We start from the raw sequence: 15,028 nt of genomic DNA on the forward strand, positions 1-15,028 counted from the left end.
TGGACAGAAGTAACCAGCAGGACATTTCCCCAACACCTGTCCAACTCTAATAGACCAGGAGAGGGCGAAGAGTGAGAAGCCAGGAAGGAGGGCCCCCTATGAGTCCTGGAGCCCGGGCCCTGGGCTGGGGGGAGCCTGCCCCGGGTCTTAGTTTTCTCCGTGCCCACAGGGTGACGTGCTTTTGCCTGTGCCCTAAGAGAACTTTGAATGGGCCCTGAGAAAAGAAAAGAATTTTATCTGAGGAATGTGAGTCCTTTTAGATGATCAGGCCCAGAAAGGCATTAAAATGAGGCAGCAATCCCGTCCGCCCCCTCTGAGCTGTGTATTCATCTCTTGAAACTGTTTGCTATTGCCACAAGCAGCTGTAAATTAACCTATTAAAGTCTCACCGGATTTGGTAACCCATGCTCTATGGCTTAACAATGTCTAGCCAATCACTAATCAAGTGTTTTTTTCTGTGAACCAGTGAGAATTCCTGACGAACAACTTTGTACCTGCCCTCTCCCAGCCTCCCCTTTTTTGCCTTAAACGCCTCCTTGTTACAAAGGCCAAATAGAGCTCAGATCCAAGGCTACTTGGGGCTGAGTCTTCTCGGCAGCTGTCCTCACTTTGGCTTAAGTAAACTCTTTATATTTTGTGGCTCGGCCTCTTTCCTTAGACGGATGGCCTGAATATACAACAGAGACAAGGTGATGTGTGCGCAGCACAGTGGGGCGGGAGGCTGACCCCTGGCCAGGCCCAGCACGAGGCTCACAGCCCCACTGTGTGCTTCCACCAGCAAGCAGTAGCTTCCTGCGCATTTTTCCTCTTTGGAGTATATGGAGCTCCATGGACCAAGAGCAGGACTCAGGGCTGCCAGCAGCGGACAGCTCCTGGAGAGCTCAGTGGCCTTGCTAGACCTGCGGTAAAAATGGGGACAGAGGGCACTGGCAGGCATTGCACCTGCATCCTGCATTGTTCCTGGAATGTCTGGGGCCTGCTGGGTCCCCAAGGGCTTAATCCTAGGCTTCAAGGCAACCTGAGTCTGATCTCCAGCTCTGCAGCAGGAGAGAGCAGGCTAGACCTAGGGACAGACTTCCTGAGCCGAGGGAGACCAACCTCCAGACAGAGCCTGAGGAATCCTCTGCGATCAGCTTTTAAGCAGAAAAAAATATGCTTTGCAGCAGGTCCACTTCTGCATGAAATATCAAGCAACTCTTCTGTGGATGAGCCCTACACCATCTATGGAGTTGCAGGTGTTTGCCTTCAGCCAGTGCTGGGGACTTTCCTAGACCAAGACCCCCGTGCTGTGGCTCCCTCTGGGTGTGAGCCCAGTGTCATTTTGAGAGTCAGGGAACTGCCCTGCCCCATCCATCCAGCCCTAGAGGCTGTCAGTTTCTGACCCAGGTCTAGAGTTCTCCAGTGACTTCTACTCCATGAGAATGTCCCTACCATCCAGATGCAGAAGCCAGGCCACACTGAGTGGGCATAGGGTGTTCAGGTGGAATTTGGGTGCCCTCAGGCCTAATGTCTGATCATCCTGTTTAAAGGTACCATTTATTGTTTCTCCCTGGCCAAGTAACCACAAGTGCTTTGCATATGGAAGAAAATTTGGAAGTAGGAGAAGGAAGAACTGTCCATCTGTCCCCTGAATGTGCATACAGTACACTGGTGTCCCCTGGAGGCCCAGACTTCTGCCTGCAAGGAGCTTCCCCATGTTAAGGCAGAAACTGGGCAGAGCTTTTCCACCTTATGCGGATCCTTTCTCAGTTTGAATGCATTTGTCTTTTTTTTTTTCCTGTGGTTTTTTTTTTCAAACTTGTCCTGTGCTAATTGTCCTGTCTCTCCTTTACCTAATGGTCAGGTTTTCTCTCCCCACTCAGGCCTGGGTGGCCAGGCAGGGCGGTGGTCTCAACCCCCACCCCCTACACCTGAACTAGAGCATCGAGCCTGCTCTCCCACCCACACTCTAGTCTGACCCGGTGGCAGGAGGTGAATGGCTCTGGGCAGTGACTAACCTGCAGTAGTGACCCTGGGGACAGATGGAACAGTCACCCTCTTCCCGGAGACCTGATGCATCCTGGAGAGTGAAGGTCCCTGGAGGACACTGTGGTGGAGACCACGTCCCTGGAGAAGAGGGGGGACATTGAGTGAAGATGGCCTCCAGGGGTTCAGGTCACATCAGCGTGTGTGGACTGGCCACCTCCACACACAGTCTGACCCACGACGGGCCCCCACCGTCCCCAGCATCTCACTGCACCAGGAGGTGCTAGGTTTTTGTGCTGCTTTCTCAGGGCAAATGATATGAATGAAATCACTGCCAGGGGACTTCGATCTCTCCCCCTAGGATGACTGTCCTTTACAAGTGGAAGAGGACAAAACTGTGCCTGTCACAGAGAGGTAACTCTAGTGGAGAATTTTTAAACAGCAGCAAAACTGCTTTGGGGTGAGGGGCCCTGTATCTAGCCAGGCTCAGTGAGGAGCTCACTGTGCACTGGACCCCTGCGGGCTCTCTGGGACTGGGTGGAGCCTTGCTGGTAGGTCCTCAAGTAAGTGGGTCTCACTTGGGAGCTGCCTTTAGCCCTCCTCCCTCCTCCTTCGGGCCTGCCAAGGGACTTGGAGGGAGGGATGTGCCTGTGCTGCCCCTGCTCCTCCTGTCACATCTGTGGCTCTGCTCCCTGGGAGTGGGGCTTTGACAGCCTCAGCGTTGTCTCGGTGCCTGTGGCTGGCTATGCACACTAACTACACATTGCCAGGAAAAGAAAGCCCCTGACAGGGAAAAAGTTTTAAAGGGCACAGCTCAATCTACTAAAAAAAAAAGTCTGACCAGGAAAGGAGGTAAGAAACTGGAAGGGGAATGTGGGGTTAGGGGAGGCTGAGAATGAGGAGTCCCCACTTCTTCAACAGGGCCACCCTCTTTTCCCAGCTGTTCATGGTGTCAGTAGTGGGGCCAACTAGTAAAACAGGGACTCCTGGGGACAATGAACCAGCTTCCTTGAACTTGGGATGTTCTAAGCATTCTGGGGTAAAAGCCCACTCCCTTGAAAGGGGCACACACACCTCTAACACCATGGTCATGGGGGGAGCACGCATGTACATCTCCCACAGATCAAATGCTCACAAAGGCTATGTACAACCAGCAGGAGGATTTCCTCCTAGGTTTACCTAAGATGTGACAAGCATTATGAATTCTTGTGGACACCTATTTGTCTGTTCCGCTGCCTGGGGACAGCATCTGTGTGCATGAATGTGTGCATGTGCATAAAAATGTGTGTGGGTGCACATGTGCGTGTGTGTGTGTGAGCGTGTGTGTCTGAGCATGTGTGTGTGAGCGTGTGTGTGTGAGTGTGGCTCATGCACAGTGTCCAAGTCCATGCAGGGCACTTGGACTCAAAGTCAGACGAAGAGAAGAAGAGAAACAGGGTTGGGGGGAGTGGGAGACTTGGGCCAAAAGGAGGCTGGAGGCTGGTGTGCTTTACCTCTGATAGTCCTGGTGTGAGCTCAGTGTCTGACACACAGTAGGCAGTCCATAGGGTGTAAGTAAATGAATGAAAGGCAGGCAGGCAGGGGTGTTGGGAGTAGGAAGAGGGCCTGGGACATGTGTGGAGTTGAGGGCTCCTGACATACCAGCTGGGCAATAGGCATGTGCTGGGCAGAGTCTGGGCGTGCTGGTGCCGGGATGTAGGCAGTAAAAGCCTGGTGGACGTGGGAGGCAGGCATCCGAGCCCAGGGAGGGCTGGTAGTGCCCTCGGTGGCACAGGGCAGGCCAAGCAGCCCCTGGCTGGCAGAAGTGACCCTAAGCATTGGACACAAAGTGGCATCTCTGAGGTCCAAGATGGGTATGGTCAGGGTGCCTAGCCGCTGGGAGGGTCAATGCAGCATCCTTCCTTTCTGCTGGTTCAGGTCTTGGGGAACCGAGGGGCAGGTGGCCTGGAGGTACAGTGGGGCAGTCGGGAAAGGATGGGGAATGGGGGTTGGGGGCGTTGGAGTCCCTCCCTCAAGGCACTGAGGACTGGCCTGATGTCCACAGTTGAAATGCTGAGCTCCAGCCTCAAATCTGGGGTTGCTCCCAGCCTCTTAGGGCCCTGGGGACTGAGCTCCATCCTGAAGTTCCTGGGAAGTACCTGAGGGCAGGGGAGAGCCGTGGGGCTGTAGGTCCCGGGGTCCACGGGGCAGTCGGAGTCAGACTTGCAGGGCCGCCGCCGCCGTCAGCGCCAGCGCCAGCGCCGCCGCCAGCGCCGCCGTCAGCGTCAGCGCCAGCGTCAGCGCCGCCGCCGCCGTCAGCGTCAGCGTCAGCGTCAGCGTCAGCGCCGCCGCCGCCGTCAGCGTCAGCGCCAGCGTCAGCGCCAGCGTCAGCGTCAGCGCCAGCGTCAGCGCCGCCGCCGCCGTCAGCGTCAGCGTCAGCGTCAGCGTCAGCGTCAGCGTCAGCGTCAGCGTCAGCGTCAGCGTCAGCGCCGCCGCCGCCGCCAGCGCCGCCGCCGCCGCCAGCGCCGCCGCCGCCGCCTGCGCCGCCGCCCCCGCCGCCTGCGCTGCCGCCGCCTGCGCCGCTGCCGCCGCCAGCGCCGCCGCCGCCGCCAGAGCCTGCAGAGTGCCCAGCCGCCACCAGCACAAGGACCAGCGGTCGCCGCGGATTGGGAATCCCCCACCAGGACTGCGTGGCCCCCGGAGCCAGCTGGGCAGCGAGCGGCACGTCAGGCAGTCAGCGGCAGGAGCGCAGGGCCTGGACTTCAGCCCCTGGTGCAGGAGGGAAACACCCTCGGCCGGGTGGGCCGCACGCTCAGCGACCAGGAGCCCCGCCGGCCCGCGACGGAGCCGGAGCTGCAGCCGCCACCTGCAAGTGGGGTGCAGGCTGCAGCGGTGGCAACCCCGGATCCCGCCCTCCAGCCGAGCGCCCATCAGCACGGACCCCGGGACGACGCAGCACAAAGTCGGGCTGTGGCCTGGGCAGCTGCACCACGCAAAAGCCACTCAGCCCCATCTCTGGGCTGCAGAGGGCCCAGCGCAGGGGGGTCCGCATGTCGGGAGTCGGTGGAGGAAGGTAAGGGGGCGCGGGCGACAGTCAGACGGGCCCTGGGGCAGCGAGGAGCCTCGCGCTCCAAGGAGCCCAGCCAGCCTGAGGCGCCTCGGCAGCAACCGCCGCCTGCACGTGGCCCGCTAGAGAGCCGTTTTCACCGTTTCTCCGCCTCGGGCCTGTGACGCGGGACGGCTGAGGTGCGCGCTCACGCTGGTCCTAACGGTTCTGTTGGGCCGTTTCAGTGGAGATTTGATTATACATGTACACAGTCTATGGTGTTTGTAAGCCAAGTATGTGTACAAAATATAACATTTTTTCTTTTCTGGCAGGTATATTGTGATTTTTTCTTGTTATGATGTATAAATGATGACCATGTATAAAACTTCTAGTAAATGTTTTTTTATTAAGGAAATTATCCTTGGGAAGAGAAGAAATATAAATCTTGCACAGAAGAAAATAATTCTCACTTTCTATTTTATTTTATTTTTATTTATTTATTTGTTTATTTACTTACTTTGAGGTGGAGTCTTGCCCTGTCACCCAGCCTGGAGTGCAGTGGCATGATCTCAGCTCACTACAACCTCCACCTCCCAGGTTCAAGCAATTTCCCCAGCTCTGCCTCCTGAGTAGTTGGGATTATAGGTTTGCACCACCACGCCTGGCTAATTTTTGTATATTTTAGTAGAGACAGGGTTTCACCATGTTGGCCAGGCTGGTCTCAAACTCCTGACCTCAAGTGATTTCCCCCGCCTTGGCCTCCCAGAGGGCTGGGATTACAGGGGTGAGCCACCGTGCCTGGCCTCATTTTTATTTTTGTTTATTGGTATCTTTTGTGAACTTTTAGCCTCTTCAGAGGTAGAGAGAATATTTTTATTTGTGCTCATTTATTATGCATAGATTTTAGTATATAAATGTTTTTATTATAGTTTTATTACATATATGCAAACAATTTTAAGTTCATTTACCAGTGTCCTCATGAAAATGAGCAAATATAAGTGATTATTACTATTCCATAACCACTGCTTTAATTTATAGTTTTCTTTCATAATAAACTCCCCAACTGATGTGTGCATTCTTTCAATCCAGTTATTCATCAAACATAATCTGATACCTATTGTGTAGCAGACTCATTCTACTGTCTCTCAGGACTGTTCAACTTCTTGTTGAACAACTTCATGTTTACCTTCCCAGCCTGAGCAAGCTGAGAGATTTAAAATGGAAGTATTAGGACTGAATCCCAGCTGAATCTTTTATTCCTTTTTTTTTTTTTTGAAACAAAAGCACTTCTGAAGTTAGAAAATAGTAAAAGGTAACTAACTGCCTTTTCAAAAACTATGACAGTCTCAACTATTAATCATTGCAAATACCTAATTTACGTAACAGTCTATAAATCTAAGTATTGAAAAAAATGAGCCACACCTATTCATTTGAATCCTGAGTTTTCTTTGGGTTAATTTTTTTTTTGAAAATTGAAGTAAGAATTACTTCGTTTTAAGAATTTGTTGTTTTGATTACATATCTAAGATGTGTTAATTTGTTGTTTTTATTTTGGTCTTCTTTTTTCATAGTACTTTATTTAGGTGCTAATTACATGAGTAGAACTGCCTGTTCTATGTACTGTATCCCATTTAATGTAAGGCACTATGGATTGGGTGATACCACATTATTTTATATATCATTAAGAGAATGTTTAAAATGTTGCCAGTTATAATTGTAATAAATAATGAATTGTAAATGGTATTCCAGTTTCAGGAGATGTTAATATATAAGAGAATAGTAGCTTATATAAGAGAATAATGAGAACATGAACATCTGAAAATGATTGAAATGCAGTGATACTTCTAATCTTTAATACGTACCTCAATGTAGTTATGATTGTATCATCTTACCTAAATAAAATGTCTTTGTAAGTAGTAATATCTAAAAATTATTGAGCTGTCATTTGTGTGAGGAACTGTTCTAAATGCCATACATAGATTCTCATGTAAGCATCACAGTGTTGTTCTGTGGGATAACTACTATTCTCTTATATATTTTCTTGATGAGGAAATTGAAGCAAAGAAAGGCTAAATTTTAGCTAAAATAAAGTAAAATTTATTAAAAAGAGCTTAAAGTAAAATTCAGGCCCCCAATTAAACTGAATCCAAAGGCCAAGCTTTTTGTGTTAAACAGCCTGCTCTTTTATTAATATGGTGAGTATTAAGGGCTAACAAAGACTGTACTTTCTTTACAAGAAAATTAAATATATTTTTTTGAAGACAGAGAAATAACACGTGAATTAAGTTCTGGGATACATGTGCAGGACATGCAGGCTTGTTACATAGGTATACACATGCAATGGTGGTTGGCTGCATCCATCACCCTGTCAATTACATGTTTTAAAAAGTCCTTTCATTCTCACAGGACTGCTCTACATTTGGCCCGTGCCACTGGCCAATATGAAGTGGTAGAACTCCTGGTGACCAACAATTGCCAGCTTAACCTCCTCGACAGTGAATGCAGGACACCTCTGATCAAGGTATATAGAAGCCAACTCTGAGCATGAGATGGATTTGGTTTAAGTACATAGAATAAAATGAATTTGTCTCATTGTAATACCACTATGTAACTAGTTGGTAAATCCTGTGGAGTGTTTATTTTTATTTTCCAGTATTTACAATCATTTTCTTGGTCTAATATTGACAGGCTATACAACTTAAGCAGGTGTTTTGTGCAACTATTCTGCTGGAAAAAGGCGCCAATCCAAATATTACAGATTACTATGGCAGGACTGCTCTACACTACGCTGTGTACAATGAAGATACAGACATGATAGAAAGACTACTTTCACATGGTACAGATATTGAAAGAAGCAGCAAGGTATAGATCAACCAATGTTATTTTCAGACTACCTGAAATGCATTTATTTTAGCATATAAGGGTCATTTTTTCATATTTGGAATCTCAAATATTCCTTGAATGAAAATATTTTTAAATGCCTTAACTGTCTAAGATTTTACTTTAAATATTGGAACTTTTAAAGAAGCATTACAGGGTACAGCTTTCTTTTATGCACTTACGGTAAATAATTATAACAAAAAATGAATGGCAATAAATTTGTAATTCATGGTAACTGAATTTGGGAAAGGTAATAGTTAAGTTTTTTTCCACTAAATTACTCTTTTTTTCTGATTAGTGTAAAGTGACACAGGAAAGTAAAATTTACCCTTGTAAATATGCTTTATTTTAAATTTCAAAGAAAATTAAAGCATTTCACAATAAATGTAAATCTTGCTGCTGTTGACAAGTAAGGTATGTGAAGGTGATTTCATTTGAAAGTGCACTTTGAGGGGCCAAGGTGGGCAGATCACGAGGTCAGGAGTTCGAGACCAGCCTGACCAACATGGTGAAACCCCATCTCTACTAAAAATACAAAAATTAGCTGGGCGTGGTGCTGCATGCCTGTAATCCCAGCTACTCAGGAGGCTGAGGCAGGAGAATCACTTGAACCCAGGAGGCAGAGGTTGTAATGAGCCAAGATCACGCTACTGCACTCCAGCCTGGGTGACAGAGCAAGACTCCGTCTCAAAAAAAAAAAAAAAAAAAAAAGTGATTCCCCTGTGGAAAGGCAGCTTAAGAGGGAAAAATGAAAAGGAGAGCAATCAGAAATACACAAGCTAATTTGGAAATTAGGTGATGAGGGAAAATACTGAGAAGAGGTTTTTTGTGTGTTGTTTTCAATTTATATGTTTAGACAAGTTTCTTACTTTGGGAAAGAGTTTGTAAGTTGTAAAATTGCCTATGGATCAATTTTGGTAGGACTCTGAGGAAACCAGATTGGCAGTGAATAGTGGGGATGAAGTGGGACACAGTTCAGCAAAGAGAAGAACACATAAATAATGGACATTATTCAATTCTGGCAGAAACAGCCACCTAGATAAGCATCTAAACTGTACTCTCAAGTTCAGAATGTCTTTATGGGCCAATGGGAGATAAGGAGCTTATATATAGTAAAATCAAGTTGGATTTTGAGTTTACTATTCTCTTCTCTATCCCTACCCAGGAAAAGTAAATGGAGTTTTCAGTGAATGGCTCTATCTTTTGCTTTTTACTCTTTTTGGCCAAATCCCAAATGATAAAGGGGATTTGCTATGTGGATGAGAGATGAGACTGAAGTGATTATCAACTGCGCTAGTTCGAAGCTAGAATTGTGCATGACAGTAACCTGAGGAAATTAAAAGCAAATCTATAAGTCTAGAATATCCCCTGAAGATTTTAATATAGCAAATCTAATATAGCCAGGGCATGTATGTTTTAAAATATTTCCTTGAAGCTGGGCATGGAGGTACAACTAGCTAGAGCAACAGAATAAGAACCTGTCTCTAACAACAAAAACAACAAGTTTCTTGAGATACTGATACACTACTGGTTAAGAACCACTGTATAGATAAGTATAATATAAATTCCCCTATCTCAAAAACTTAAGAAATCTCCAGAAGAGTTGGAGTTTGATAAGTGCTGCTTCCTTTAAATCTCTCCTTCCTAATAATATTAGCCTAACTTTTATCTGTCTCTACCTCTGTGGTTGGGAAGTTAAAAGGACTATTATTTGCAGTATCTATCAGCTTAAGACTAACATCTTTTCTAACATCTTGCTATTGAGAAGTCTTTTAATAAGTAGAGACTGACTCAGGATTTTGAGTCTCTTTGTAATCATTCTGGTGATTAGGTCAATACATCATTATTAAAAGCAAGGTTCTCTCAATTATAATAGTAATAAATTCTAAACCTTTTTTTAAAGCTGAAGCTCTATTATGGACTGTCTCAGTATGTCAAGTACATAGAACAATGCATAATCAGGATAGCAGTTTTAAACACTGAAAACCATGAAGTTAGTAAGAATACGGAGAGGTATCCTTTTAATGATTTAGTTTCAGCAGTCCTATAAACTAATTATCCATTTGGTGAACAGTCTGGGTTTTTTTGTTTTTGTGGTAGAAGGAGTCTCGCTCTGTCTCACCCAGGCTGGAGTGCAGTGGCATGATCTCAGCTCACTGCAACCTCTGCTTCCCCAGGTTCGAGCAATTCTCTGCCTCAGCCTCCCAAGTAGCTGGGATTTTAGGCATCCACCACCATGCCTGGCTAATTTTTGTATTTTTAGTAGAGATGGGGTTTCACTGTGTTGCCCAGGCTGGTCTTGAACTCCTGACCTCGTGATCCACCCGCCTTGGCCTCTCAAAGTGCTGGGATTATAGGCGTGAGCCATCGCACCTGGCTAATCTGGGAAAAGTAAACATAAATTATAGATGAATGAATGTTGTAAAAGTGCTTGAAGTGGGTACTATGACTCTTAATAATAATTTTTATTGCATTTTTGAGCCTGTTTTAGAAAAAAAAAATCTGAAACAAAAGAAGTATTTTGCATGAAAATACTTGCTTTATGCACAACCGCTTAGAGATATATCCATAGCAAATATAAAAATACAAGGTCTATAGTCTAAATGTGGCCCATAGATGTGTTTGGTTTGCCTCTATAAATTGTGTCAGCATGTAAGGTTTGGGAGACTGTACACAGATCTGGATTCCAGGCTTCTTTTAAAGGATCTAGTCTGGTGTCCCTTGAGCCCATCTCACTGTTAAGGATGCTGTCCAGAGGTTGCGCCTTTCTATGAGGCATGTGGTCTTCATTTTGCTATTATACCTACTTAGGTACTTCACTTCCTCAGGTCATCTCCCTTGCCTCTGTAAGGATGATTTTACAAGCCCTGTTTTATATTATATTTTAGTAAATATTTCAAGGTTTTCAAGATATTTTATATTTATTCAAATATGTAGTCTATATTGTATATAAATCCTTTAGTGATGGGGTTGAACTTTTGAATTTAGACAGTGTTTTATAAACTATTTTTCTTTATATATACTATAAAGAATCATCTTCCTATTAGAATGCAGGTAAGCTTTTTCAGGTTTATCAGTTGGTATAGTTGCATAGGTTATGCATATTGCCAACAATATTATATCTTTCTCTTCAGCATTGTCTCCTAAAAATGCAGGTAATTTAGTGGCTTTTATTATGCTATAAATAATTCATATAGGTAATTATTAGAGCTTTAATTGATAAGCCATTGTATTTTTATTTCTGATTTATAGTTTATCTAAAATAAAAAAATTTTAAGTAACAATATGAAAACTAGAATACAAATAAATTTTAAAACGAGTTATGTATCGGGGTCCTATGATTATAATTACATAATTATTTGCACCAGGGTCCTAGGATTGTAGTTGAGAATAACATTTCATATAGAGCTTTCTCACAGCTAAGATAAAAATGCTACTAGAGAAAACCCATGGACTATTTAATAATAAGGAGTGAAAGTTTATTTGAAGCCTATCTCTTTTAATTCAGAGCCCAGCTCTCTGAATTAAAAAGAGATAGGCTTCAAATGAACTGTCAATCATGTCAGAATCTCAGATGACAATGTCAGGTGCTCCCCAGGAGATTCTGACACCGTTGATAGAAACAAGCAAATGTGTATCACCCAGAGGAAACCTCCACCTTTACTGGTAAGCTCTCACAACTGTATCCCTGAAACTCTAATTCCTCAAATGTTAATGTTCTACATGAAAAGTATTGACAAATATGGATTAGGTGAAGTTCAAAAGATTTCTCAAATACTAGTTACATACTGCACAGTTTTGTAACATTTTTCAAACTTGGGTGATCATGGAGTCTTTCTTTTGGAGTCTTTCTTCAACTTCTGGTAAAGTAAATATTCTTTGGAATGTATTAATAGTTTAAGAAACACTGCTCATAGATAATAATTTAGATCATTAATAAAAATACCTGAAACGTTTATTACTGTGTCTTAGGGTTTGAGGACATAGAGAAAAAAATACAGCTCTTGCTCTGAAGAAGCTCTTGGTTCAGGTGGGAAACAATAAAATCCTTACAAAATACCATGCTAAATGCGGTGACAGAAGCAAAGATTCTTGGAACTGGTAGATGTTTGAAATGACTTTTGGAGATGACCAGAGTTCTTACAGTGAGGCAGAGTAGGGTTGTTTCCAGGGGAAGGAGCAGCACGTAGAAAAGCACTGAGGAGTAAAAAGAAAGAGACACCTCTTATGTTATTTCAATTGTATATATTTAAGCTCATAGGATCTTGTATAAGGTTTTCAATTCAGTTGATAAATATGTGATTTTGTGAATTATAAATTGTTGCTGTTGTTTTACAGGAAGAACCTCCACCACTTTTATTTGCTGTGAGTCAAGGAAAACTAGAGATGGTGGAATTTTTATTAAAGAAAAATGCAAATATAAATGCACTTGATTCTCTTAAAAGGTACAGACTTTAGTTCTTGTTGTGTTGTTTTAAAACCTGAGTGTCATTTTAGAGTGATAGCAGCCACTCAAGTCAGAAATATTACATTAATAAGAAGACTAACTTTTAATTATTGGGATATAGTGAGAAATATCAACACAGATTATAATTTAGGTAGAAAAACAATTATTTGGATGAGTAACATAAGAGTGTTGGTAGGATTTGTCTCTATATATAGACATTATACACATAGAAGGCTTCTATATATAGAAGTCTCTGTATATTGACAGATGTTTGTTATTTGTAATATGATGTGTTATTTATAATGTAATAATGTGATGTTTTTGATTGTATGATTTTATATTAGCTAAAGGAGTTTCATGTTTTTCATTTCTACTGTATTTTGATGTTGTTTTTAATTGATATGGGGAGAGGGAGAAAAGATAGCTTTAAATGAGTAAAACTTTAATGAAGACAAGCTTTAGGTTCACACAGGACTGGGTTTAATCCCAAGCTTTCCCACTTGCTAGATGTGTGACCTTGGGAATATTACTTATCACCAAGTATGTTTTCTTACGTGAAAAGGAGGATAATAATATATTCTTCAAGGGTGGTTTTGTATAAGTCATTATATATATATAAAATGTTAGAATGTCCAGCTAACACAGCAAGGTGCTGGTGTTTTGGAAACAATGGCTAAGCATGTAAGTATGTGCTCATATATGTGTGTGTGTGTGTGTGTGTGTGTGTGTGTGCGCACACAACCACCCTTAAAGGATATATTATCCTCCATATATATATGTGACATTTAATTAAATGCCTAGCACATGATTATCAGTGTCATTAACTGAAGCTAAGGCTTTATTGTTTTAAGCCTACAGATAGCTCTTATCTGACCCCTTAGTTGATTTTGCATTATAATATATCAGACTAGGGAAGAAATGAATAATTCTTCACTTAAAATTACCTACTTTAGATAGGTGGCCAGAGCATAGTTTCTTGCCCATCAAAGGACTTTAAGTCAACAACTTTAACTGTGTCATACCACAGTGGGACAAGAGGCTTCCTTTTTGTTCATTGCTTTTAACCTTTGTCATAATTTACAAAGATAAACCCTTGAGCACCCAAGATGCTTGTTTATTAGTACATGTAATTGTGTTAATTCTACATGGACAAGCAAGATATTAAGTTGATAAAGTATATATATTTAGCTTTTAAAAACATTATTAAAGTTCTTAATTATCTCTCTGTTATTTTAGATCAGCCCTCACACTTGCTGTTCGTCTTGAAAAAAGAGATATAGTCATTCTTCTTCTGCAGCACAATATTGATGTGTTTTCTCAAGATGTATATGGGGAGACCGCAGAAAATTATGCTGCTGCTGCTAAAAATGAAATGTAAGTCTTTACATAAAAAGGCTAGTGAACACTAAATTGAAGTTTAAAATAATTGTAACAATTGCATCTTATGTATCAGGTGAGACTTCATAGTTTGGTTCAGGTAGTTTTCAAGTGGCAAATTTTTAAGTTTTCAAGAGTTATGGAACTTCATCAGCCAGAAATCAAGCAAAAGGCCAGATAAGTGGCAGTACGTACAGGATTCTTGATATTGAAACTTTTAAGACTTTTCTCATTAGGGATTCCAATGTTCTTTTTATTTCAAGTATAACCCCTATGCATAGGATAAAGTAGTTTCACATCTTTGATTTTTCTAATTAGTTATTTGGATCTTGAAATGTCCAGTTTATCAAAAAAATCTTGTGCTGTTTACTGGGGACCATCTACTATAGCCTGATCCTTGAATTTTTCAAGAACCTAAGGGGTTCCATAAGTTCAAGGAAGACAAATAGTTTTTATAAGTCAGAAAGGGAGGGGGAAAGGACATGTTAATCATTGTTTTGTTTTCATTGATTCTGTTGCTGCTTTCTTGCCATTGAAAGTGCTCCTACAGTCTGGTAATGATTAACCTTTGCCACCCAGGTTGCCCTGATGCCCTTTCTGTTTGAGATCACTCAATCTTCACATTGATCCATTAAAAAACTTCAAAGTTACAACTATTTTTTAGTTCACATGCATATACTTATATGTTCAGCCATTGTTTCCAAAACACCAGAACCTTGCTCTGTTAGCTGGAATTCTAACTTTATGAATACACATAGTGAGCAAATTGACACTTTCACCCACACTCAAAACCTGATGTAGAGCCCACATTTTAAGCTGGACTTCAAGACCTTTGTGGTGAGTTATTTTTTGAGTCCCTTGGTTTTTTTGTTGTTTTCTTTTTCTCTTTAAAGCAAATATTAGTTGGGATAGTTCTAAACTGTCAGAGATATTCAAATAATGTTGTAGAAAGAAATTACAGGTTTTTTTATTGCTACCAGATATGTACCCTGAGACTTTTAAAATAAACAGTGTGAGAGCTTTTCTCAGGTAGTGGAAGCTTCTATGCCATCCTTCCTTAGGGCAGTAGGCATCAACTTGTGGTTGGCCCCTCAAGTGGTCTGTTTTCTATAATAATGAAGATCTCTCAAGCTGCTTGCATCGCTATCTCAAGTTTTTAAAATATTTTTAAATTCTGCTTTATAGGAAGTCATTCATCAGAATTATCTGAGTCTCAAGTTGGTTAGTTAGATTTAACAGAACTAAGTTTCATCCATGGCTCATCAGCGTTTATATGTAAAAGGTTTTGTGCTTGCTTTGGCAGCACAAATACTAAAATTGGAACAATACAAAGA

The 15,028-nt window shown here is 42.7% G+C and overlaps 2 protein-coding genes across 12 annotated transcripts in view; one reads left to right on the plus strand and one right to left on the minus strand.

Annotated features, from left to right (window-relative positions):
• LOC135272745 (uncharacterized) overlaps nucleotides 1-4,875 on the minus strand; it is a 35,834-nt gene extending 30,959 nt beyond the window's left edge. The window contains exons 1-3 of the mRNA XM_064371340.1: nucleotides 4,435-4,875; nucleotides 3,607-3,775; nucleotides 1,998-2,106 (exon numbers count right to left, since the gene is read on the minus strand). Of these exons, the coding sequence (XP_064227410.1) occupies nucleotides 1,998-2,106; nucleotides 3,607-3,775; nucleotides 4,435-4,875 (719 nt within the window). The remainder of the gene's footprint in view (nucleotides 1-1,997; nucleotides 2,107-3,606; nucleotides 3,776-4,434) is intronic.
• LOC135272713 (ankyrin repeat domain-containing protein 36B-like) overlaps nucleotides 1-15,028 on the plus strand; it is a 175,769-nt gene that overhangs the window by 107,266 nt on the left and 53,475 nt on the right. For all 11 annotated transcript variants that reach the window (XR_010340705.1, XR_010340706.1, XM_064371293.1 and 8 more), the window contains exons 3-6: nucleotides 7,397-7,511; nucleotides 7,679-7,852; nucleotides 12,209-12,315; nucleotides 13,554-13,691. Coding sequence is in view for 9 of the 11 variants with exons in the window: in XM_064371293.1 (XP_064227363.1) it covers nucleotides 7,397-7,511; nucleotides 7,679-7,852; nucleotides 12,209-12,315; nucleotides 13,554-13,691 (534 nt within the window). In the remaining 2 variants the exon portion in view is untranslated. The remainder of the gene's footprint in view (nucleotides 1-7,396; nucleotides 7,512-7,678; nucleotides 7,853-12,208; nucleotides 12,316-13,553; nucleotides 13,692-15,028) is intronic.

This window comes from Aotus nancymaae, unplaced genomic scaffold (genome assembly GCF_030222135.1).
Source record: "Aotus nancymaae isolate 86718 unplaced genomic scaffold, 86718_ANA_hifiasm-v0.15.2.pri h1tg000131l, whole genome shotgun sequence".
NCBI lineage: Eukaryota > Metazoa > Chordata > Mammalia > Primates > Aotidae > Aotus > Aotus nancymaae.